At 34.9% G+C, this 27606-nt stretch overlaps 1 protein-coding gene across 1 annotated transcript in view; it reads right to left on the bottom strand.

The window, feature by feature from the left end:
* The window catches only part of FSIP2 (fibrous sheath interacting protein 2), a 102102-nt gene extending 77471 nt beyond the window's left edge, over window positions 1–24631 (bottom strand). Inside the window, exons 1-8 of the mRNA XM_004601382.2 lie at window positions 24533–24631; window positions 24093–24218; window positions 20527–20688; window positions 19781–19870; window positions 18088–18224; window positions 17247–17388; window positions 16640–16750; window positions 11178–11304 (exon numbers count right to left, since the gene is read on the bottom strand). Of these exons, the coding sequence (XP_004601439.2) occupies window positions 11178–11304; window positions 16640–16750; window positions 17247–17388; window positions 18088–18224; window positions 19781–19870; window positions 20527–20688; window positions 24093–24218; window positions 24533–24631 (994 nt within the window). The remainder of the gene's footprint in view (window positions 1–11177; window positions 11305–16639; window positions 16751–17246; window positions 17389–18087; window positions 18225–19780; window positions 19871–20526; window positions 20689–24092; window positions 24219–24532) is intronic.
* Window positions 24632–27606: the final 2975 nt, after the last annotated feature.

The following is a 27606-nucleotide window of genomic DNA, read 5'->3' as shown; positions in this document are numbered from 1 at the left end:
TGTAACTACCTCACAGTGATTCAATAAAATTTAAAAAAAGAAGAAAGAAAAAAACATATGAAATATTAAGAGTAGGAAAAGATTGGAGAAAAGTTTTTGAAATTACCAAGGATGTAGGGAAAAACAGTGGAGCCACAGAAATGGAAAAAAGAAGAAAACAAGAGAAATTAATGAGGCAGATCAGACATAAAGAGATACAAAAATACAAGGAAGAAGAGTCACAAAAGATAATTTATATTTTTATTGGAGTGAAAAAGGAAGGGTAAAAGAAAATATGAACTTGATTTTATTTTAAATTTGAGATGGTTTTTGCTTTGTCAGTAGCTTGTGGTACATAGTATTTCTGAATATTTAGGTTATTAGGAATATTTTTCATGACTTAGAAATCTAACAAGGCATAGAAAAAAAAATAATGTATAATCCACTTAAGAAGATATGGAAAATAGGATGTTTTGTCTGTGATAAATTTACAGCTGTGGTGTGTGGGACCTTTCTAAGGTAGAGTTTTCTGTAGTGTAGTCACATAGTTTAAACCACACTGTCAGTGGCATACTCAACTAACAAGTAATACAACAAGAACCTTAACGTATTCACACTGAAAATTTCAAAGTCATACTCACCAATCACTCAAATATATTGGCTGAGTACAATATTCATATAAAAAAGTTTTCTGATATCCTTCACTTTTCAACAGCATAGTAATAATTATGTACTGAAAGCCAGAACAATCAGTATTTTTTCCCTTTCTTACCTCTGATTTCATCAGGACTTGGTTTTTTGACTGGTGTTCCACACTTCTATATAGTACAATATTAAAGATAAAAGAATAATTAATAACTGAAATTCTGGAAAAGATAAAGCCTCTCTGACAATCTAAATTAAGGAGGATTTGTTATTATTATTATTCTTGTCTTTGTTGTTGTTTTTCCTCTTTATCCTCTAATTTTGTCATGAAAATTCTCTCAGGGACAATACATACATTTGAGAAACCTAGATATCCTAGGTATAATAAGGTATAATCAACCTCCTAAGATACCTTCCCTTCCACAGGGATCTGTAACTTGACTAATTCAAAATGAATTTAATATGTAGGCATGTACTAATTTGCTTTGCCTCTTATAGTCCTTAGTTTATTTAATGACAATGTTATTCAAAGTTTATTGTCAGGATCAGGGAGAAAGTACAGCAGGCAGGTTCTTGTATTGCACAAGGCTGACCCAGTTTCAATATCTAGCACCCTATATGGTGCCCTGATTACTTTCAGGAATGTTCCCTGAGCACAGAGTCAGGACTAAACTCTGAGCACCACTTGGTATTGTCCAAAGCCGCATTCCCTGAAAAAAAGTTTAGAGTCATTCAATTTATTCAGTATAATTCATTGCAGTTCAATGTACTGATTATCGTATATGTTGATTTAATATCAAAATATACCATCTCTGGGGCTGGAGCAATAGCACAGCGGGTAGGGCATTTGCCTTGCATGTGGCTGACCCGGGTTCAAATCCCAGCATCCCATATGGTCCCCTGAGCACCGCCAGGAGTAATTCCTGAGTGCAGAGCCAGGAGTAACCCCTGTGCATCGCCGGGTGTGACCCAAAAATAAAAAAATATATATATATACCATCTCTGACTCTCATTTTATTGTAATAATATTTTTCTGTGTTGGTCTAACCTAGTAGTCATATTTATATATTATTCATCTTTGTCCTATATAATCCAGTTTCATTTTTCCTCTATTCTTTTATAAGACAGGATGTGTTCAATCACAAATAATCAATAAACACTAGTTATTTATATTTTGTAATAGCTATTCATATTAGTTTATATGGTGAGTTCGATACAATGATAGTACTTCTAAGAAGGATCAGCTTATAAATAATACTTAATGTCTAGTCAAATTGGAACTGGAGCGATAGCACAGTGGGTAGGGCATTTGCCTTGCACTCAGCTGACCTGGGTTCGATTCCCAGCATCCCATATGGTCCCCCGAGCACCGCAAGGAGTAATTCCTGAGTGCATGAGCTAGGAGTAACCCCTGTGCAATGCAGGGTGTGACCCAACAAACAAACAAACAAACAAACAAATCTAGTCAAATAAGTAAATATTAATAAAGCATACAGTATACAAAACTGAAAGTAAATACATAAATGAATAATCACCATACAAAAGTTTGAGACATAATTTTATACCTTTGATTCAGGATGAACATCTTTTATAATTGGTTGATAAACTGAAGTTGTTGAAGTTTTAAAAACATTCTTTGGACTATTCTTCGGTGGATAAATAGAATTTATTGTAGGTTCTAAAATTAAATGAATAAAAAATTGTATTTTAAATTGCTTATTTAAGTATAATTAAAAACCAATAAACTATAATTACTTAACCAAATTGTTTTTTGATATTTTAGAAAAATATAAAACTATCATCAACAGCTGCAATCCAAGTAGCACTTTCTATTCTTTAAAAATTTGTATTAAATTTATAATTCATTTATGATTTTCATATACTGACAATACTGCTGAGTACTCTATCATACAAGATTAGTATTAATTTTCTAGAACTATATTCCTTATTGTTTCAGACTACCTCCATAAATTCAATACACACATGCTCTAGGTTTTAATAATTTGATGATTTTTATTTCAAAGCATTTTGTTATCTTGATAAGTCACTATTCTACCCATTCTCATAATGTTTGGGTTAAGTTTGTTGTTTTTACAAATAATCTTTATGCACTCTCATCATGTTGTTTGTTGGATCTATTTTTATTTCTACTAATTAAGTACCTAGCAGTGTCATATGGAAGAAGTATATTAATTTTCTAAGAAACTGTTTTCAAAAGTAGTTCTGTCATTCTATATACCTCATAGCAGAGTCAGAGATACAATTATCCACAACTTCGCCAATACTTAGTAAATAGAAGAATATATTGAAGATCAAATTTAAGTAAATTTTAAAGTGACTAAACAGACAAAGAGGGACTAATTTATATAAAAATATTAACTCAGACAATAAAAGAACCACACTTTCAGTGTCAGGAAAATTAGTGATAAAAGCAGAGGAGAGTCTATAGATAGCAATAAAAATAGCAATAATTAACTACAACAAAAATATGTTGAGCAATTTCTACAACAAACTCCAGGATAATGTTTCCTGAAAGAAAAAAGTACTGTAAGTCATTTATTATTAAACAGGTAATATGAAAAACTTCTTATAAAGAAATCATGTAGCTAAAAACATTTCCACTAAGAAAAATTCAAGCTCAAAATACTTGATAACTGAATTGTACCATGTATCTGAGTAAGAAATTGCATCAATTATGCTCACAATTTTCTGGAAAATTTAAGAGTGAATTCTCTTTGCAAGTAATTTTTTGTGTTAAGAATCTCTGACACTGAAATCATTATAAGAAATTATGATAAAGAAAACCTAGATCAAGTAAACCTGAAATCAACCTGAACCATTCCCCAAGAAAAGAGAAAAGATCAAATAGTATACAACAGAGATAATGCTTAGTTGTTAGAAAAGTTATTTTAAAATACGGGCTAGAGTGATAGCACAGTGGTTAGGGTGTTTCCTTCGTGCAGCTGACCTGAGTTTGATTCCTCCGTCCCTCTTGGAGAGCCCAGCAAGCTACCGAGAGTATTTGGCCCACACGGTGGAGCCTGGTAAGCTACTCGTGGCTTATTCATTATGTCAAAAACAGTAACAAGTCTTACAAAGGAGAGTGTTATTGGTGCCCACTCGAGCAAATCGATGAGCAACGGGATGACAGTGGTACAGTGATTTTAAAATACAGAGTTGATGTAACATATAGAAATAACTCAAAAGAACTGGACACATTAAAAGAAAAATATAATAGGTGAATATCTCAAAGGTCAGAGAAAATATGTAAAAATCAATACTCATTTGTGATGAATAAAAACAAAACACTGTTTGTACCCCAGGAATATAAGGATATGTCTTTGATGAAGTTTACCTTCACATCTATACAACTATTGTTCACATTTATAATAACGTTCCCTAACTTTTTGAAAAATATTAGGAAGCACATTATCAGTATCTTATTCAACACTGTCTTGGAGGCCCTTGTCAACAAAAAATAAACAAATAAAAAGCGAATCCAAAGAAAATCCTAGTACATTAATTTGGAAAAACTGAAAATTTTAACATATATAAAGACATGCAAAAGTTCTAGCGTAACTATGTCATTCTAGAAGTATGTTAAATGTTTGAAATTGCCAAATTTCCAGACTTGTTATAAAGTTTTGATAATTATGAATATATGCATTCTCACAACAACAGGGAAATAGGTAAATACAAGCAAATGTCCCTAACTAGGACTCCTTATATATATTTTTTTCTTTTTGGGTCACACCCAGCGATACTCAGGGGTTACTCCTGGCTTTGCACTCAGGAATTACTCCTGGCGGTGCTTGGGGGACCATATGGGATGCCGGGGATCGAACCCAGGTCGGCCGCGTGCAAGGCAAACGCCCTACCCGCTGTGCTATCGCTCCGGCCCCCCTTATATTTTAACATACTTCATTAAAATAATTCCAATATAATTTTGCTGACAAGCTGATGATAAAATTTACTAGAAAAGAAAATGAATTAAAATAGAAAAAAAGTTAAAGAAACAAAGCCAATTGATGTTGGCAAAATAAATTCACGCATAGTAATGGAATAAAAAATGAAGAAAAAGTCAGAGATAATCTATTTGAAAATAGCATATCATATACTCAAAATAGAAAAAAAAAATACTACCTGAATTCAACAGTAACAAAACTAGTTTTTAGTGAACAAAGAGCTTACAAATACTTCTTCAAGCAAATTTTACAAAATTAAAGCATTGTAGCACTGTAGCACTGTCTTCCCATTTTTCCATCAATTTGCTTGAGTGGGCACCAGTAATGTCTCCATTATTAGGGTTGTTGTTACTGTCTTTGGCATATCAAATTTACCACGGGTAGCTTGCCAGGCTCTGCCATGCGGGCTCAATACTCTCGGTAGCTTGCCAGGCTCAGCCGCATGCAAGGCAAATGCCCTACATACTTAAAAAGACATAAAAAATTATTTACCACCATTAACCATCCTGTAAATGCAAATGACAATCATGACAATTCAAACTGTCCATAGCTATGAGAATAATTAAAATTAAAACTAATGATGATCCCAATGTTTAAAAATGATGCAAAAAAACTCTACATTGCTGATGAAAATATGAAACATGTTAATTGTTATGAAAATAGTTGGGATTAAATTTATAACAAGTTATAAATTAACTAGTAAATTAATTATAAAATTTGATAGCACAGCAGGTAGGACGTTTGCCTTGCCTGCAGCTGACCCGGGTTCGACTCCTCTGCCCCTCTCGGAGAGCCCAGAAAGCTACCGAGAGTATCCCGCCCACATAGCAGAGCCTGGCAAACTCCCCGTGGCATATTCGATATGCCAAAAATAGTAACAAGTCTCACAATGGAGATGTTACTGGTGCCCACTCGAGCAAATCAATGAGCAATAGGGTGACAGTGACAGTGATTATATAATTTATATTCTTAAATAGAACTGGAGCGATAGCACAGTGGGCAGGGCGTTTGCCTTGCACTCAGCCAACCTGGGTTCAATTCCTCCGTCCCTCTCTTGAGAGCCCAGCAAGCTACAGACAGTATTTTGCCTGCACGGCAGAGCCTGGCAAGTTACCCATGGCATATTCAATATGCCAAAAACAGTAACAAGTCTCACAATAGAGACGTTAGTGGTGCCTGCTTGAGCAAATCAATGAGCAAAGGGACGACAATGCTACAAAGCTACATTCTTAAATATACATCTACTACAGCATTTCATTCAAAACTTACCATGTTATTATATTGAAATTGTATTTAATTTCAATACAAAAACTTATTTTTGACTTATTTAATTTTATTTGAGGTCACACTCAGGAGTACTCAGGGATTTACATTCAGGGATCACTTCTGGAAGGTTCAGGGACCATTGGGGTGATAATGGTCCCTGAACCTTCAGGGATAAGGGAATAATATTACCAGCTGTATTATCTCTCTCTCCAGCCCCTAATACAAATACTTTTAATCTTCCTATCATAATCACCATAATTCACAATTCAAATTTCCTTCAACTGGTTAATCATACATTATGTGGAGTAGTACTCAGCAATAAAAAAGGGTAAACTATTGAAACATTCAATAATTTGGACAAAGTTTAATATATTAGGCATAGTGAAAGATGACATTATCAAAAGGTCAAATACAATAAAATATTCTCCAAGAAGAAAGAGCTAAAATAAGGGAAAAATTAGTGATTAGTCAGTGGGAAGTAGAAATACTAACTTCAAAAATAAATTTCAGGAACTTTGAAACTGTTCTTAAGTAACTGTGGTAAATCAAATATACACACACATACATGTGTTCAAATTCAAGTTATTTTACAAAACTTCCCAGTTTGCTTTTGAGATTTATTTATTTATTTATTTATTTATTGCTTTTTGGGTCACACCTAGCAATGCACATTGGTTACTCCTGGCTCTGCACTCAGGAATCTTCCCTGGCGGTGCTTAGGGGACCATATGGGATGCTGGGATTCGAACCCATGTTGGCCACATGCAAGGCAAATGCCCTCCCAGCTGTGCTATTGCTCCAGCCCCAGAGGTTTAGTTTTTAAACTTTTCTTCAGACCTATATATCATGCAATGAAGAAAAAGAGAAACATGTTCAGAAGTAACTCAGAATCTACAACTCTTCTTAGAAAAGAGCAAGCTACAGAAATGGTGGTGAGGCAATAAAACTGTAAAGACTGTGTATAATATTGCAGAGTTCATACTCAAGTGTTCAATAATGAAATGAAAACTACAAGCATCTGATTATGAAAAATGGAAATAAGGGTCATATTAATTAACAAGATATACTAACTTGTGATGCCAAAATTGTACATTTCAAACTAAAAAAATAGAATGACTCAGAGTTGCATCAACATATAAAGATAATACCTCTCCTAGATATGTGTAAACATATTGTCATAATCCATATACAAATGGAATATTTCTTCCAGTCTTGATTAATTAAATTTAAATACCTGCTCCTGGACAACTGCCACAATTCAAAATTCTAAATTTTGAATGGATTTATAGATTTAGTAGTGTATTGTCTGACTGGTAGCCGTGAAATTAAAACAAGTTATTTTACCTAAAACCATTATAATTTTTAAACCAATGAAACAAGTCTAGGTTAGATTAGCCATTAGTTTAGCAATGAGGTAATTGCTCTGAAGATAGATAATTTAGTTTGACAACATTTATTTAATATTTATTTTATTATTTATCATTTTTTAGTTTGGGGGTCATACTTTGCTGTATTCGTCGCTTACTTCTTGTTCTGGGCTTTGAGTCAGTGTTGGCTGTGTGTAGAGGACCAACTATACGTGATATTAGGGATCAACCAAGATTGACTGCATGCAAGTCAAACACCTATTCTCTGTGCTATTTTCACAGCACCTAGTTTGACTAGACCTAATAGATTTATATCTTGCATTACCATCATTTGGTGTGTTGCAATAAATGTTATTTAAAATCTTCGGATTTGGGGCTGGAGCGATAGCACAGTGGGTAGGGCATTTGCCTTGCACACGGCCAACCCAGGTTTGATTCCCAGCCTCCTGAGCACTGCCAGGAGTGATTCCTGAGTGCAGAGCCAGGAGTAACCCCTGTGCATCACCAGGTGTGACCCCAAAAAGCCAAAAAATAATTTTTGGATTTAAGTAACAGGACTCATAAACTTTGTATAAAATTTGAATTAAATTTATATAAAATTTATATAATCCTGAATGGAATACAATAACTAATCTAAGGAAAACTTGCCTCTACTGAGGTTACTAAGGATTAATTAGACCAATCAGACACACTCATGAAGTAAAATTTGGCGTTTTAAAATTTTATTTTCACTGGTAAGGATGAAAAGATTCACTACGAAAATACTTAATTTTTCCCTAGAGGTATAAAAGAGAGGAGATATTATATTGCTTAGTTTTGAATGAATTTATAGCTTTGGTAATGTATTGTCTGAATGATTTTTATTGTCTGTTGCACTTACCATAGCTGGTTTAATTAGGTAAACTCTAGCAATTAATAGTTTAATTTGTCCAAACCCATGACAGTTTTAAATTCAAAACATTGTCAATAACCAAGAATCAAATTCTCATAATAAGAGATTGCATTATTTCTAATAAGCAGTAAATTTGTTGCCTAACATTCATCTACACTTAAGCAAAAGAGCCCATCACCAAACTAAATTTTTTCCTTTAATACTTAGTAAATTTTTATCACAATATTTAATTACCATATGTTCCTTTACTTGAATTCTGCTCAGTAACAGGATGAGTTAACTTCAAATTACCATAGGTCTTTTTCTTCTTTGGATAAAAAGCTTTAAAAATATAACAAAACATTTGCTTTTAATAATACTAATACAAGAATTAATCAAGATCAGCTATCTTTTCATGCCCAAGAGGAAGTAGATGTTCTAATTCATATGTGAGATTATAACGCGTAGGAAAGGAAACAAGATGGAAAGGATATGTAATGAAAGGAAATAATTACCTTGAAATGTTATCTTTGCAAGTTAAAAGCTAAAACAGAATTTTCTTCAGGCACATATTCAGTAACTAAATATTTATGTTTGTAAATTGATATGTATCTATAAATGGAGATTTGACATAGACCTAGATATAGATAGTATAAATATTTGTATCTACACATACTTTTATTCACCACATATCATACATATTATATACATAGTTATGCCATGCATTATATACAAACTTCACATGTATACTCATGCATATGAATGCACACACATATATTTTATATATACATATATTATACTGAGTATCAGTGACTGAGAAATGCAAAGGTAGGAATCAAAATATAATAAATGATCATTGTTACATTCATTATGCATTTCATGACACTGTGAAGTATACAGTAAGAATGATATAAAGTACTACAGGGGACCAAAGAAGAACTTTCTAAACAGTGGTCCAGGGGCCTTTTCCATGCTTTCTAGGTCAGCCAGGACAGATGACTTAGTATTAGGGCTAACATATGATATTGTGCTGCAGTGCTCGAAGTGATCATTAGCCTCAAGGCCATGCAATACCTGGCAATTACAGGAGTCAGGTGAAGGCATGATATATGTATTATCTTTTACACTATCTCATTTAGCCCTAATTATGACTAAAAAGAAGGGCTGGAGCGATAGCGGGTAGGGGTAGGGCGTTTGTTTGCCTTGCATGCGGAAGACCTGAGTTGATTCCTCCATCCCTCTCTTGGAAAGCCTGGCAAGCTAATGAGAGTATCCCACCCACACAGCAGAGCCTGGCAAGCTATCTGTAGCATATTGGATATGCCAAAAACAGTAAGTAACAAGAAGTCTCACAAGGGAGACATTACTGGTACCTGCTCGAGCAAATCAATGAACAACAGGATGACAGTGACAGTGATGAATTGTCAACTATAGAAGAATTTAAAAAATTGTAACATTCTGATATACAAATACAGTGAGAAATCTCTCTTGGAGAGAGAGAAAAGCTAACTGGAGTTCTAGGAATTGTCAGTTGTCAAATGAAATAAATAGTTTTACAATGGGCAAACACTCTCAGATTCCCTAAAGTCATTTGGAAATACTAGATTTCTTTTCAGAAAATTAAATTCTGACTCAAAGAGATTATGTCATTTATCGAGTGATTTACTATAGCACTGCACTGTCGTCCCATTGTTCATCGATTTGCTTGAGCGGGCACCAGTAATGTCTCCATTGTGAGACTTGTTGTGATTGTTTATATCACTAGAAAATGCAAAAGCTTGGCTTGGATTTAATTTGGCTTAAGTCTACACATGTCACAATAGAATTTAGCTGCCTTTTTTAAAGATGTAGTCTAAAACAAGGATTAAAATGTTAATTTGGGGACCTAGAGTGATAGTACAGTTTGTAGGGCATTTGCCTTGCTGACGAGTACCCATGTTCAATCCCCAGAATCCCATATAGTTCCCTGAGAACTGCCAGGAGTAATTCCTAGATGCAGAGCCACGGGTAACCCCTTAGCATCGCTGAGTTTGACCCAAAAATCAAAACAAAAAAGAAAAGGTAACTTTCGGTTGGATGCTAAAAAATAATGAGTGGCTGCATATATAAGTTTTGTTTAAGAGGGAAAATTATGTTTGGGGACCTGAAGACAAAAATCACAATAACAGAAATATAAGTGTAATTAAACATTCGACAAAATGGGTTTGAGGAAGGTAAAAACAAAAACCACTGGGTCTGTGAGTAGTCTGTTAGAGTGAAACAAGGATACTGTTTCCAAAAGGATTTGATGGGATAAAGTGATAAAAAATTGCATAGAAGAGTATTATATTATTTTTTGCATATTATATCATCACATAAAACAAAACTATAATTTAAAATTGTAAATTTTAATCAATATTATTAATTTAATTTAATAATGTTTGCTATAATTACAAACTTTCTTATATCATGATTATTATCAACTTCTTCCTAATACTTTCTATGATGTATTTTTTGGCTACTGAAACTTAAAAAAAATGTGTATTAGTTAATCATTATTTTATACCAACATGGTGTTCTCAGTGTTGAAAGAATATATAGTAACAGAAAAAGTAAAGAGAATAAAGGATAAAGTAGAGTAGATAAAGGAAAAAATAAAGAAATAAAAGTTTTTAAAAAAGGCAGGCCATAATTTTGCTGCTGTGCCCAATGTCAGCCAGATTTTTAAATTTCTTCTCTTTACTTTTTCTGTTACTATCTATTTCAACAGTAAGAACACCATGTTGGTATACAATAAGAATTACCTTATACACATTTTCAAAGTTTCAGTAGCCAAAAGATGCATCATATAAAGTATTAGGAAGAAGTTAATTAAAATTATGATATAAGCAAGCTTGTCTTTGGTCACTTGACAAAACAATGTTTATATAAATTTAATATATATGTCTACTTTTCAACTTGAACTATAATAGAAAATGCTAGAACTATGTGCATTTTGCAAAGTTGGTATCAATTATAAGTAAGGATGAGGCCCCAAAATGATTTTTACACAAATACATAGAAAATCACCTACTACATAATTATTTCAGCATTTAATGTTCTTACATTCAGAGTTTTTCTCATCTTGTCCTTTGTAATCAAATGCATTTTTTCCTATCTCTTCTCTTTTAAGGCCATTTTCTTGCATTTTTTGTAAGTGATAAGCCATTTTTTTTTCTAGAAGGACTTGTTTCTAAAATATCAAAGAAAATGTATTAGTTAATTTAAACTTGGCCTTTGAAATGCAAAACAAATACAATGTGATGATATAATGGAATTGAATAGTCATTCAGTCTTGTACAAATATAATTTGAGGAAGGTAATTAACAAATTTCCAAATTACTATATACCTCTGGGGAACACACGTAGTATCCATTTCTTAACTTGTAACTCACCCTGGTGGGTTTAGGTAATTTCATCTTCAATTGGTCAATTCATGAGTGTCTTAACCAAAAGTTCTCCAGGTCTACCATTGGTAAACAAAATACAGAATAAGATGCATGACTTCACTTTGTAAATGTCAGACCTAACCTGGCTATACCAGATAGGACATAATATCAGCAATGAAGAATCCCAGTAATCCTCAAATTTTTCCCCTAAAATTTTTAGCAGGATAACAGCTATTACATAAGTCTAAAATATATCAACTGAAGGACAAAGAAAAGACCACCCTAAAAGATTAGGGTATGTAGTTTACACCAACTTATAATGCTTATTCTCTCAGCTAGCAAAAAATAAATGACACAAGTTTGAGATTATTGGGCAAATTACTAAAATAGTTCTTGCCTAAATAATGGGAGAAAACTTTAAATGTAGTTTATCCCAGTTTAAATATAGTTTTGTTCCTGTTTACAAATTCTTAAAAATATTATCTATAATAAGCACCTCCAGATATACCACATAAACTTGAAAATAAGGAGCTGAAGAGATTGTACAGAGGTTAGGGCATTTGTCTTGCACAGGGCCGACTGTGTTTGATCCCCAGCATTCCATATGGTCCCCTGAGCACTGCTAGGAGTAATTCCAGAGTGCAGAGCCAGGAATGACCCATGAGTATTGCCGGGTGTGATCCAAAAAGCAACTTATCACTGTCATCCCATTGCTCATCAATTTGCAGGCACCAGTAATGTCTTCATTGTGAGACTTGTTGTTACTGTTTTTGGCATATTGAATACACCATGGGTAGCTTGCCAGGCTCTGCCATGGGGCCAAGATACTCTCAATAGCTTGCTGGCCTCTCTGTGAGGGACGGAAGAATCGAACCTGGGTTGGCCACATGCAAGGCGAATGCCCTACCCGCTGAGCTATTGCTCCAGCACCCCCCCAATAATAATAATAAAAATAACTGTGAAAATTAGATATTATTTATATATACGATATGAAAATATTTTAGTACACAAATAATAAAGGTCAAATCTGACTATCAAGCAATTAATATGTATATGAAGAGGCAGGAACTGTTACCGAAAAAATGACCCAGAGATGACTCAAATGTCAAGTTTAGAACTTTAAGACATATAAACCAATTGCATTTCATATGTTTAAATGACACAGAAGAGACTGGATAACGTCTAAAGTTTCAAGTTAAACACATGAAATGAGTAACATAGTGAAATAATAAATTGCAAAGAAAGAACCACATAGGTAATTAATATATATCAATTTAAAAGGAAATAGAAAAACAATTGCAATATAAAGTAAGTTATTTGTGAAATGTGAGACAACATACATGGTATTGGAAAAAAGACAGATCCACAGAAACAGTGGCATAGGTTTGAATACCCTCACATATACCCTCAAATATATGATTATCTAATCTTTGCTAGGGGAGCAAGAAATATAAAGCAGAGCAAGGAAAGTCTCCTTAACAAACGGTGCTGGCAAAACTGGACAGCTACATGCAAAAAAAAAGGCTCAGATCTCTACCTAATACCATGCACAAAAGTCAGATCTAAATGGATTAAAGACCTCAAGGTCCAACCAGAATCCATAAGGTACATTGAAGATAAGTTTGGGAAAACCCTCTATGACACTGAAGTTAGTTATCTTCAAGGATGAAATGCCACTGACCAAGAAAATAAAAACAGAGCTAAACAAATGTGGCTATCTTAAACTAAGAAGCTTCTGAACCTCAAAAGAAACTGACCAGAATACAAAGACACTTTACAGAATAGGAAAGGATATTGACCCAATACCCCTTTGACAAGGGGTTAATATCAAGGATATACAAGGTGCCAGTTGAACTGCACAGGAAGAAGACATCCAACCCCGTCAGAAAATGGGGTGATGAAGTGATCAGACACTTTCTCAAAGAAAAAAGGCCAAAAGGCACATGAAAAATAAAAACACTAATCATCAGGGAGATGCAGATCAAAACAATGAGATATCATCTCACACTACCGCAGAGACTGGCTCACATCCAAAAGAACTAAAACAACTGGTGTTGGTGAGGATGTGGGAAGAAGGGAACTCTCCTTCACTGCTGGTGGGAATGCCAACTGGTTCAGCCCTTTTGGAAAACGGTATGGACGATTCTCAAAAAATTAGAAATTAAGATCCCATTTGACCCAGAAATATCACTTCTGGGAATATATCCTGGAGATGCAAAAAATAATAGTAGAAATGACATCTGTACTTGTATGTTTAATGCAGCATTATTTGGTGTCCAGAACCTGGAAAAATTCCGAGTGCCCAAGATCAGATGATTAGTTAAAGAAACTTTGGTATATCTAACACAATGGAATACTATGCAGCTGTAACAAAAATTAAATCATGAAATTTGCATATAAATGGATCGACCTGGAGAATATCATGCTAATAAAAAGAAGTCAGAGAAAGAGGGACTGACATAGAAGAACTGCACTCATTTGTGGAATATAAAGTAACAGAATGGGAGACTAGCACCCAAGGATAATAGAGATAAGGGCCAGGAGGATCACTCCACAGATTGGAAGTGGCCTCACATGCTGGGGGAAAAAGCAGCTGGAATAGATAAGGGACCATTAAGTGAATGAGGCTTGGAGGGCTGACTCGGGATGGGAGATGCGTGCTGAATGTAGACTATAGACCAAACATGATGGCCACTTACTACCTGTATTAAGAACCATAACTACCAAAAGGAAAGAGAGAGTAAAAGGGAATGTGCCTGCCACAGAGGCGGGGTGGGGGAGCAGGGATGGGATAGGAGTGGCAGGAGGGATACTGGAAACATTGGTGGTGGAGAATGGGCACTGGTGGAGGGATGGACACTCCATCATTGTATGACTGAAATGTAACCACTGAACTTTGCAAGTCTGTAACTATATCTCACAGCGATTCATTAATATATAAACATATACATATATATAGAGAGAGAAGCTAATATATATGTGGAGAAGAGAGGACGAAACATACTTGATAATGATTTTTCACTATCACTTATATACTTATTGGAGATTCTACTCAGTGAAATCAGGGAAGAAAAAGGAAGAAGGGACTAGAGCAATAATATAGCAGTTAGGGTGCTTGCTCTGCATGCATCAGCCGTAGGATAGATCCCAGTACTACATATTGTCCTCCAAGCCCCACTGGAAATGAGTCCTGAGTATAGAGACAGGAATAATCCTGATAACTGCTTAATGTGTCCCCAACTCCCCCTGCAGGGTGGACAGTTGTGGGAAAAAAAAAAAGACAAGGGCATCTACATTTAAAGAGATATGAAACAACCATTATTCATATTCAGACAACATGATAATTAGGTAGAAAATCAGCTGCATCTTAAGAAAAAACACACTGGAACTAATGTACCAATGAAGTTATCAGATATATATTAAAAATGTCTATGTGTGGATACCAAATAATTAGAATCTGAAAAAATAGTTGCATAAAATGGTCAAATATCTAGGAATTACTCTATGATGTAAAAGTAAGATATTTTAAAGAACTTCATTATTAAGTATTTAAATCACATAAATTGAAATAAAATATGGGATCTGAAAAATATTTTAAAAGCAAATATTATTAAAATAGTAGTTTTATTTTATTACCTATTTTTATTAATAGTGATAGAGTTACTATTTTATTACTATTTTTAGAACTGTGATTCCAAAGACAATTTTGAATGACCATACATATGAATACCAATAATTCAAATAGCTTTGTCACTAATATGGTTCAAGTAGCTAGTGGTATTATAGTGCCTATCATCAGTTGTCATGCCTAATGAGAAATCCCAGTGCCAGAGTTTGGTCTACTGCACCTGTTTTCCACTACAATTGGCCAGGACTCCTCAATTAGTAATCTGTTTAAAAAATAGGTTTTTTTGTTGTTGTCTTTTTTAGGAAAAAATATAATAGTATACTTTTATTTTGCTGCATAATTCTGTTTTTCTCAAAAACAAAAATACTTTCAGAAAGGCCTTGCAGCAAAGAACCAATCTGGAGGAACTATCCCGTGGGGGGGAAAAATTGAAAATTGAACATTAGAAATTAGCAATTACAGTAAATTGAAATAAGCAGGGTCTCCGCTAATAATTTATTAGAATGATAGCAAGTCCCTGACAATACTAAAAAGGCACAAATACAAAAAAGTAAAAAAAAATCATATTTAAATATATTTCAGTTTCAAATTAATTATTTAAAAATTGAGGGGTTGGAAAGATAGTATTATGGGTAAGGAGCTTGCTTTGTAGGCAGCCAGCCTAGGTTTGCTCCCCAGCACTGCATATCATTTCCCTGAGTCCTGCCAAAAGACCTCTAAACACAAAGGCAGGAGTACTCCCTGAGCACCACTGAGTGTAGTCCCAATCCCTCCCCTCAATTTTTTGTATACAACAAGGACTATTATAATGCAATTATTCAAATACTCCTTTTACATCCAGGGTTTTTCAATAAGAAACTACTTAATAATGACTGCCTAGGATTTTAAAACAATATTTGTTGGTCATTATATAGAGTGATACTGGGGTTTAAATTATTTTATCTTTCTCATACTTGTCTTACACTTCCAATAAAAAAATGTTACAAATATACAATAAAAAGACACTTTAAAATGAGCTGGTAGGAGAAAAATTGAGAATTTTTTCATGATACTCTAATATAAAACAAATTGTAATTAGTAGTATCATTGTTTGCTACTAAAAACCAAAGTGTAGTGTATTCTGAGAGAGTCAACTAGAGCTGGAGAGGAATCTGGGTAAGTTAGGCACATGTTTTGCATTCATGGCCCCAGTTTGATCCGCCACCACACAATCCTCTATCCGCCAGCACATTCAGTAGTACATTCTGGACACTGAGTTGGCAGTGACTCCTGAAATGTGCTCTATCCCAAATACAATGGTATCAACTAGGACAGCACCTTTCTTTTTACATTATAGAACAAATATGTGGTGGTGGAAAATATAGATAATATTTTAAATGCTTTAGTTTATTATAATGCATGCTATCTGTGATAGGCTAGCACTATCTCACAAAAATATTTATGTTTTTCTAAACTAAAGTCAGCAAAATACCTCTCAAATACCACATGTTAAAGGTTAAGGCCCACTTTACCCTTCTGTCATTTTCTTCTCTAATTTTACGTCGTTGTTCCTCTATCCTAGCTTCTCTTTTAACATCCTCTCCAATTTTTGTCAGAAGTAACATCTCTTTTGTCTTCCATTCCTGTAAAGTATAAAGTTAATTGAAATCAGTATGTGTTTAAAATGAGGCCTTGTATTTTTTCCACTCTCAATAAGCAAGTTAATAAAAGTCACAGGACTAATAAAAATAAGGCCCAAGAATGAAAGTCATACATATACTATCTTTAGACTTTCCTTCATCTATTCTTAAGAATATAAGCATGGCAGTTTGTTTTGGGGGGGGTTGTTTCTTTTATTGTAAAGCTAAATCTGAAGAGCTTTCATCTCCACACAGAAGGCTATAGGAAAGTTAGTGTTAGAAAATACTGCAACCATCACTTTAAAACCAACTATCAACTCAAATTTATATAATTTGTGTCATCAACATCATTATTTCACCTAGCAACTTCTGTAATATAACTGAGAAGAAAGATGAATATAGGTAAGTTATTTAGAATTGAATGGCTAATTTTATAACATCTAAAGTACTTATAAATAACATCATGAAATTTTTCTATACTCTTAAATTTATCTGTCACCTCTTCCATTTTTCTGCGAAGATTAAGTTTTCGTCTTGTGTGTTCTCGCTGTTGCCTTTCTTCTCTATCCATCCGAAGGAGGCGTTGCTCTTCTGCTGTGCGTTCCAGTTGCTCTAATTCCTGGTTTATCATGTCCATATATCTTAGTTCAAATATATGGTGAAGTCAGAGTTTCGTTATGATGGAATCATCTGCTTTCATATTACTAGACTTCTTGCTTAATATTTTATTTAATTTTTTAACAACATGTCACTTAACAAATTTTCTGTCAGTTCTGTTCATGGGACTTTATTAAACTTGATTCACTGACCATTATAAAGGTCTACTTATTATACATATCTATTTTTAAGGTGCATATCTAAATATCTAATAACATGGAACAGATTGATTGATACACAACTTGGTGACAACACTTGTCCACATTGGCATTACATGTATACCAAATCACCAGTTTTAGACATTATACTAAATTATTCAAACTTAATTTGTCAATAGAGATGTTGGTCAATAGAGATAAACCATAATAAGAATATTAGGGATATATGCTAAAGAGATTTCCCTTATATTATTATAGGAAGGATTTTGATCTGATTTGATATTCAAGATCTTTATGATCTTGATAACATCTTGGAATTTGAAAAACTGAAGAAATTTTTCTTTATAAACTTGACACCAAAATTTCCAATTCCTGTGCTTTTTCTTCTTCCTTTTTTCTACATTGAAATTAAGAGTGATTTAAATGTCTAGTATTTTTAAAAAATTCCATCATCAAGTCTTTCTCATTTTCAAACTTGTTTAAGTCCATAATATGTACACAAAATACACATTAACTTGACCTTACCTATGTCTTATTAATTTTTCTGGGTCCTTCAGACAGTGGCCATTCTCTTGTAACAACCAATTTTGGAACTGCTCAGTGTTTTGTCGGGGTATTTGATTATTTTCTTGTAGTTTATTGACTTCCCTTGAAAGCATTTTCTAAGAACAAAATTTTTGTATATCAAATATAAGTATGTGTAAGTTTTTATGCATTGATATGTATGTATATGGAAACTTCAAATGAAGGAAGAAATAATACAGGTCGAGTCCTCAAATATTTATTTCCCAGGGTTGGCTTAAAGCAATGTTATTTGAAGACCTGCTGTGCATGTCTCTCTCTGTATGTATTATACATACATATAAATAAAGTTTGTATGTATGTAATTATAAGAATGGTTCTGCTAGGTTACTACTTGTCTTGATTAGTTTCTATTTGTCTTTCTATATTTATACATATGAATACATGCATAGAGTATATATAATGTTTGAAATATATAAATGTTTTTCCAGAGACAGAAATTCCCTTTGATTTATCTTTTTATATTTAATATTTGGTAAAATTCCTGACTTTGAAATAGCTAATTATGTTTAACTGCATTTAAATCTGTTTTGGACCCACTATAGACATGAACAAGAGAACCAAAGTCAAATTTTCTTTCTCTAAAAGTAAAATATATTTTATTTTAATTTTATTCCCATCCTAAGGAAATTGGGTAAAAGAGAACTGCATGTGAAATTCTACTGGTGGAAAAGGGGGAAATAAATATTATATGAAATCTATTTATGGATTACTCATATTTATACAAAACTCTTAAACTAGAACATAAATATGTAAGTTAAAAAACATGCAACTTTTTCATTTTTGTTCAGCCTCCTTCTCTAAAAACAGAATTCATTCACACATTCACTCACTGCACACTTGTAAGTAAATATACATAAACATGCACACACACACAAACACTGAAACAAATATTGAAAGTAGGTCATTATACCCATTCTGCATAACATCATTCCTTATTCATTAATAAATATAGATGCATGTATGTAGATATAACACTGTGTGATTTTTATATTGTAGATATCTGTAATTTATCTAGTTTTTTGTCTAATTTTTATTGTAATTTGTCTGTAATTTATCTGTAATTTAGTTGTAGGTATGTCATTCTATTGACTTCATATTTAAACTATATTGGGTTCCAACTTGGTAATTTTATTGCTACTCAGACCCTTTCTGTTGGCCTAAGATTGATAGAAGGAACACACATGAAGAGCACCTCAATGACTAAATTATACTAGATTTCACAGGTATACTAATAGATGACTTGGCCCTTCATTGATGTCCTGATCCTATGTCTTTTTTTTTTTTTTTTTGCTTTTTGGGTTACACCTATAGATGCACAGAGGTTACTCCTAAGTCATGCACTCAGGAATTACTCCTGGCAGTGCTCGAGGGACCATATGGGATACTGGGAATCGGACCTGGGTTGGCCAAGTGCAGGGCAAATGCCCTATCCACTGTGCTATCACTCCAGCCCCATCCTAAGTCTTTTTTGGGCCAAACACAGCAACCTCCAAATATTTCTTCCTGTTCAAAATTTCCCTTAGAGAAAAAAATAGTTTATTAAAACCAAAGCTAAAAATACTATAAAACTACTTTAAAAATGTCTTTCTTCTAAACCCTATCTAAAGAATCAAAATATAAGTATTTAACTTACTTGTTCTTTTATATAGTTTCTTTCAAAGTCTAATTTTAAACTGGTAAGATATTGTCTGTACTTATTCAATTCCCTCAATGAACATATAATCTAAAAAATAAAACACAAAAAATATAATCACTTAATAGATACTTAAATATAATCACTTATAGATACTTAAATATAAATTTTTAAAATCACAGAAATCACTTTCCAGAGGAAAATTAATGATAATATACAGCTTGATAACAATTTGCTTATCCAAAATAGTACACTGTTATTAGTATAATAAGTGCATTTTTATAATTGCAACTCAAAACTTCTATACAAATAATATTAGTATGATTTTAAAAGGCCAATCTAATGATAATGCTCAAACTCAATAATAATTATATCTATCAATTTTATACTTTATTTTCTTAGATTTCTCTTTTGTACTTAGGTTTGTTTGTTTTTGTCAGTGGGTTGGACATAACACTTGACAACTATATATTACCTTTAGAGACAGATAAAGAGGGCCAGAATGGGTTGGAATATTTTCTCGCATCCTCAAATTATTTGATTCACAATCTTTTGATTACAGAGAAAACAGGTGAAGAAGTAATTTTATTTTGTCTCATTTTTGTTCATGCAACTACTAAGTATGTTATAGAATTTCCTATTATTTCTCATGGACAAGGTTGAACAAGTTCTCCAAGGAGATAAGGAGAAGTTTGTATCTAAATTCATAGGTTTCACTCAGAAATAATAAGTAATCTTCAACTCACTTTATTATTGCTGGTGATGTAGCCACCTTTTTTCAATCGTTTCAGAATATCTTTCCGCTTATAGTATGTCTTTAAATGTGGATCGTGGAGACTTTTATACTGATTTTCCAAAAGTCGACAATAAGGATCAGTCAGATTAAAACCATAGGAAGGACGAAAAAGCTGCAAATACATATATATCTTTTAATTATAAATTTTAAATGAATAAATTTCAACTGAAAATATCAATCTATTGAAATAACTATAAAGTTTGCAGAAAAGAAAGCATACAAGAATTCATGTGACAAAGAAGTAATAAAAGATTGGATCGTGCAATATTAACTAACCACTTCCATGCCCCTCCCCAACTCCCCACCACCACTTACCTGAATTATTTAAAATATTCATAGTCATTCAATTAATCCCTCCCCAGCTCTCCATCAAGGCCCCTGTGGCTGAGCCAGAAGAGAAAGAAGTAGAGCAAAGGGAATAGGATAAAACTTGTTTCAATGTGGATAGATTCTCTCTTTTCCTTTTTCGTCTCCCAGGAACAGGGAACATTGCAATCAAGAGAGAAAAAACTGGTAATATTAATAACTATTATATCTTGACAATTTGAAATGAAATTAGAAAATCTTTCAATGAGACTCATAGAAATAAGAAAATAAAAGTAAAACTCAGATATAAATATAAGTAAAACTCAGATATATAAGTTATATATGAATTATATATATATTATAGAAATTTTCTATCTATAAACTATAGGTAGAAAAGCTATCGTATTTTGAATTTGTTTTGTTTTAGGGCCCTGCCCATTTGCTCTCAATGCATAGATCTGGCTCTGCACTAAAAGATCAATTCTGTCACAGTTTAGGAATCCTTATCAGGTACCAAGCAGCAAACCCAGGTTTTCCACATGCAAGACAAGCATCCTACTCACTATACTATCTTTCTTCCCAATTTTATATGATGCAAGAACCCCCAAAGCCTCTGAGTTAATAAAAATGTCAAATTCTTTATTATCAAGTTTGACATACTGAAGAATGAATTGCAAACAATAGTGATGAAAACTGGTTTCACTTTATGTATTATGAAGACCCAACACAAACTTATCTGCTTGTCATTAATACACAAGAGGAAAAAAGTGACAGCTAATATGTGATTTTTTTATATGAGTAGTTCTTAGCTCATTTTTATGGGTAAGCTGGTGATGTGTTACAGGAGAACCACTAAAAAAGAACATAGAGAGGATGAGACTAGGTGTGTGCAACGTATCCTAATGTTTCTGTGGTTTCTATAGAGTTTTTTTTTTCTTTCTTTGCTCCAGAATAATAGGCACGTCTAAAGGGACATCAAAGCAGGAGTTAGCTCTAGTCAAACGACAAAAGTAATGAGTGGAAAATAAAGCAACAACAAAAATAATGAGTTGGAAATAAACCTGAAAGCACAGGCCCTGTTTGTATAAGGCATCTACTTCAATGTTTAAGGACACTCCCCAGAACACTCATACTGCACACCAATCCAGATGCTCCTCAGGTTTTAAGTTGTGAGTTGTTTTGAGTTGGGTAGCATGCATCTCATTCACATTCCAAAGAGTTATGAAGGCTGGCTAGGTAGAACCTTTAATTAAAATGAATTCATTCCAAGGCAGGTGGAAAGGGAAAAAGGTGAATGAGAAACAAGATAATTCTTGGTTTGTTTTTGTTTTTGTTTTAAAAAAAAACTCTCTTTAAAGCTTCTGATCTCTCAATAAATATCAAACTTTAATCTTTTCCAAGGGACTTAATCATAAACAGAATCCCACAACTACTGAAGTTTCCTTAACAAAGCAAAGGAAGGAATCCTATGGGATAATGTCTAAAATTCAATGAAACCACATTTGAAGTCCTAATTTTGACTGTAAATGGAGCAGTCACTAGTCAAGGAGAGGTTGTTGAAAATGTTGACATTAAGCTATCAATTTCTTTTACATGCTGATTTTTAGCTTTGATGACATACTGTTTCTCAGACAAAGAACACTTTTCAACAAATGTTGAAAAGTGACAAAAGAGACAAAGTAACCCTTGTGCTCATCATCATCACCATCACAGTAGGCGCCCCTATAAAACAAAGATAAAATATTATAAAAATCATTATACCACTGTGACACTGCAAATTAAAATAAAAACAATGATGATCTCACAAAGTCAGCCTTCATGTGGTTTTGTGCAGACTCATGACAAAATTTTTAAAAATGGGGGGTTGGTGTTGTTAATATATTGAGAATAGACAGAATATTCTTTAGAAAAATAAATGGTGAAGAGATGATAGAGTAAGTAGGACTCTTGCCTTGCATGTTCTAACTTTGAGTCTATGTAGCAGATACAGTTTCCTGCACCTCAACGGAATTGATCCCTGAGAAAGAGCTAGGAGTAAACCCTAGGCAAGAGCCAAGAGTAAGCCCTGAGCACTGTTACTTACAACATCAAAACAAAAAACAAGCTTCAAAATTATTTTTGATAGAGAAAATAGCAACATAGCAAAATGAGTGTGTTTGAGGAAACAGACAAAAGTTTGTGCAAAATTTCACACATTAAGGAGTAGTAATATTAGCATTAAATAGATTAGTGGCAAGCATATTTCAGCAAAGTCATTTGTATCCATGAAACCCAGTTACATTCATGAGTTTTGAAAATACTTTGTTTGCTATTTCAATAGAAATATTCACGTTTTTTCTATTACACTTTTCCAAATACAGCATTTACTTTAAGAAACTACATTAAACAACTAGCAAATAACAAATTCACTATTCACTTATGATGACATCATAAACAACAGAAGGGTTATGAAGTCAATTAGAATTCTTTCTTGTAGAAGTTTTGCAATATTGGCCTAAGCAACCACTTAGAGAGATAATACTGTATCTTCAGTATTATGTACTAAATTAGGAGGTTGGAAGATGAGGATAATGTTGAGAAGTGAAAATGGAGCTTTGAGGGGATTACACAACAAACTAAGTGTGAGATCATTATTAGAAAATAAAATTACATTGTTGAGTAAAATTATTCAAATCAAGGGCATTACAAATTCTAGGGGAAATATAAACTATTTGGGGTGGGGGTATGAATGGAGAAAGAAGCTAAAGAAAATCACGGAGACTTTGTCTTCCATTCAAGTGAGGCTAAATGACCAAGCTGATCAACTCATTTCAATTTCACTTGCGCACATTATGTATGAAATGGAAACAAAACCTTACCAAAGTATTTTTTTTTTTTGCAATGGGCTTTTTCTTGTCCAAGTGTTTTAAAACCATAAAATCTGAGCATTGTTTAAAAATAGCTAGCATGGACCGAAAACCTTCCACCTTCCAACAAGCAATAGTTGATAAACCAAATTTCACTAACTAAATCTTTGAAACCTTTTTAAAGAGAAGTAGCTCTGCGTACCTCAGTGCTAAGGAATCTACACCTGCTGGCCCACAACTCGACCCAAACCATTCTAGAGAAAGTTTCGGGGGGCGGGGACATGGGATCTGTTCTATATTGTCCCGGGCCCTTGAGTGCCACAGAGATGCCTTTATGGGACGCTTTGGGGAGGACGGAGCGAACCTTTTCACTTAGCTTGGTGGTGTAGTAGACAGCGTGGCCTCCCGGGAGCATCGGCAGTTTGACCCCCAGGGGCAGATCCAGAAGTTGAGTGGCTCCAACTCCTGGAAAGTGGGTTTTGTGCACGCCCTGTCAGACACAAAGGGGACAGTTTGCTCTCGGAGCCTCCTGAGCTCCAGTACTTCAAGCCGGTGGGCTCCTTGTTCAGGAGACAGAGCAGCTCTGTCACCGACTCAGGGTGGCAGTGCTGCAGCCAGAGTTGCACTCTGGGTTGCAGATACCTCCGCCCTCGGATTAGGACCAGTGACCCAGGGTTAGAGCCCGCTCCCGGCTCCAGCCTCCCCCCGCCCCTTGCTGTAGGGGCGAGGCCTGAGGGCCCCAGGAAGCCTCTGCTGCTGCTGCTGCTGCTGCTGCTGCTGCTGGCCTGTCCAGCTCCCACTCACTTCTCCGCAGCGCTGGCTGTCCGTGGCCAGGCTGCTGGCCGCCGTCTCGGTGGCTGCGACGGTGGCAGCCTTGGAGCAGGCACTGAAGTACAGGTCCATGGCCGGCCTGGGACCCTGCGCCCCGGCAGCGCAGTCTTCCCTTTTTGCTTTCCCTTGCACCCTTTCCCCGTGGTCGTCGTCGTCGTCGTCTTCCCTCTGTCCCCACCGGACAGGGAATGGCCAGTAACCCTGGCCCGCGCCCCACCCTGCAGGCGTTCTAGCCTCGAATGTGTTCCCCAGCCCTGCCCACGGGGCGGGGCCGTCTCCAGGGCCCCTCTCACTGTTTGGGCCCGAGAGACTCAGAGGTGGGGCATTGTATCAGGGGCCGCTCACCCGGCCCCATCAGGAAGCTAAGCTAAAACCATTGCAACCTTGCTGACTCTCTGACTGGGTTCTGTCTACCAGGAAGAAAGCAGCAAAGACCCTTTCAAGGCCAAAGGCTGGGATTTCTCTGACTCTGCCGTTGTACCTTCTCAGCCACATCTTCTCAAACCAGCTCCCATCTACGCTCCGTTCACTTGTTCACGGCCCAACTAGCAGCTTCATCCCAGTCTTCTCTGTCCTCTAGTCTCCTTTCTGCCTCAACTATCCTGTCCTTTCGGCCTCCTTTGCATCTGCTGTCCTGCTCTTTCTGCCATATCCCTTTCTCTGCTTGCCCATCTTACTGCAAATATTTAGTGTCAGACACTTCAGGCCAGCGGATAGTTTGTAACCAGAGGCTGTGTGCAAGGTAGGGGGTTGGGGTGGGTGAGGTGGACGAGTAATAGTACAGAGTTGAGTGAAAGTAAAATGTGGTCCCTGACTTCAAGAAGCTAGCTAAGTTGTCAAAATGGAGAGAATAGACAGAGGTGATTGGTTTATCTGGGAACTAGAACTCAGCCTCCTTCAAATTGTGCCCCTCTCTTATTCGCTATTATTTTGAGGAGTGTCAGAAATAATATTTACCAGGTATTTACTAATCTAGATATGTGAATAGACTTGTCCCTTGTCATCCTTTTGATCTTTGATTTGCTCAAGTGGCTGCCAGTAACATCTCCATTCATCCCTGTTATGTGCTAGTGTAGCCCAATGGTATCTGCTCGCTTCAGGAACACGAAAAGCCTCAAACCAATTGTTTAGACTTTTGACAAAGATGTCTGACCATCTCGTAGGTGGGCGACCATGTGGTCTTTTGACCTCCCGTGGAATCCAGTCAGTAACAGCTCTAGTTCAGTGGTCATCTCTAAATTGTATTATGTGTCCATGTGAATACACCCCACATTTAATTTTGCAATAGCATTTTTAAGAATTACCTTCCAAAAGATTAAAGAAAAATGATGATTATCATTAAATGATGGCCCTAGAGGAAGTTTCTTAATCGATGTATGCTCACAAGCTCTCAGGGCTCTCAAATTTGAAACCTAGTTTTAGGATATAATCCACTGGTTATATCCTATGGATTATATGAAGATGGTTCTCCATGAAGATTTGCATCACCCCCTCAAATTCAGTGCACTCAAATTTCAACAGCCATCTATAATTCACCAAAATAGGACAAAACAAAGCCCCTAATTCTCCTTTACATTACATATTTATATTAGTGCCAGAATATACCCAAACTAGACAGAATTTCTCCTAGACACTTATCGATCTTATTATCCTCCACATTCAGGTGAGCTCTAATAGTGCTGATTTATCATAAATTTAATCGCCTTTCTTCTCTATTCTGGAAGTGGGTCTCTCAAACAGTGCTCTCAGAGCAATGTGAAAAACTGCCACCAACCAAGCAAGCTTTCAAGATGCAGTATTGCCAGAGCACTCTGGTGGTACCAGCAGGGTCATTGCTGCTGTTTGAAATATCTAGGGTCACAGCTAGTGCTGAAACCTAGAGGTAACAATTTGGGGTAATACTCATACCCACCTCTATATTCTGCATTGCTGGGAGACTGTGTGGTGTCATTTATCAAACTCTGGTCATGATTTGCATATTCCCTAAGCCCTGTATTTTCTCCTTTCCCCAGCCCCCAACCCACTCATAATTTATTGGAGGGAGTCCATCTCATTGTCAACGCCTCAGAAATCTTTCTGACAGCATTCCAATAATTCTTACTTTTTCAAATTATTCTTTGGTATCATTGCTCTGTCCATCAAACACCCAATTGTCCACTGGCAGATTAACACAAAGTAGGAGACATTGCAACTTTATCCCTTTGTTAGTTTCCTATTCCTCTAACAAATCACCACACAATAGGATAAAAGTAACTCAAAGTTATTACTAGGAATAATAAGGTCAACACTGAAAATTAATCTCTTGGATCTGAAAGTTTTCTTCTGAAGACTATCAGAGACCATTTCTACCCTTTTTCTTTCTAATTTCTAGAATTTTATCTTTCTTCGTACCTTGGATCCTATTTGTAGCAGCTTAAAATCCATTAACCAGACCTCTGTTTTCCTTCTCTATAATTAACGAAATTGGTTACATAGGGCACATCTAGATAGAATAATAATTTTATGGGGAGCTAAAAAAGTAAGCTTAATAGCAGAAACAATCTTAATTTCCCAACTCCATGAGGCATAAAATATTCATAGGTCTTATAAATTAGGATGTAAATACCTTTGGGAGACACTGTACTGCCTATTGCAGCATCATTTTCCTCTTGCTTCTATACCTCCTTTCAGATTTGAACCTTAAATGATGTAGAATTCTTTGTAGTTAGTTCCCTACATGGAGACTGCTGATTCAAGCAAGAGTTGATGTCTGTGCTGTCCCTTCTGCTGAGGCCTTTTTCTATTATTGCTTGACTAATTTCAATCAACCTTTATGGCAACTTCACTAAAAAATCATCTCTAGGAAGTCTTCCATAGAAGTTTTGCCAAATTGACTTCTACTCTGTTTTCCTCCATCTAGTCTTTTCTACATTTTACCACAAATATCTGTTTCTTGTGTCAATCTTCTTTAAATAAAATGTACACCTCTTAAGATAAACTATTGACAGGTTCAATTTATTACATGTAGCATAGTGTCATCAGGTGTATTTGAATTTTGTGTATTTTGT

Source organism: Sorex araneus, chromosome X (genome assembly GCF_027595985.1).
Source record: "Sorex araneus isolate mSorAra2 chromosome X, mSorAra2.pri, whole genome shotgun sequence".
NCBI classification, from domain to species: Eukaryota; Metazoa; Chordata; class Mammalia; order Eulipotyphla; family Soricidae; genus Sorex; species Sorex araneus.
This window is presented reverse-complemented; position numbering and strand designations above follow the sequence as displayed.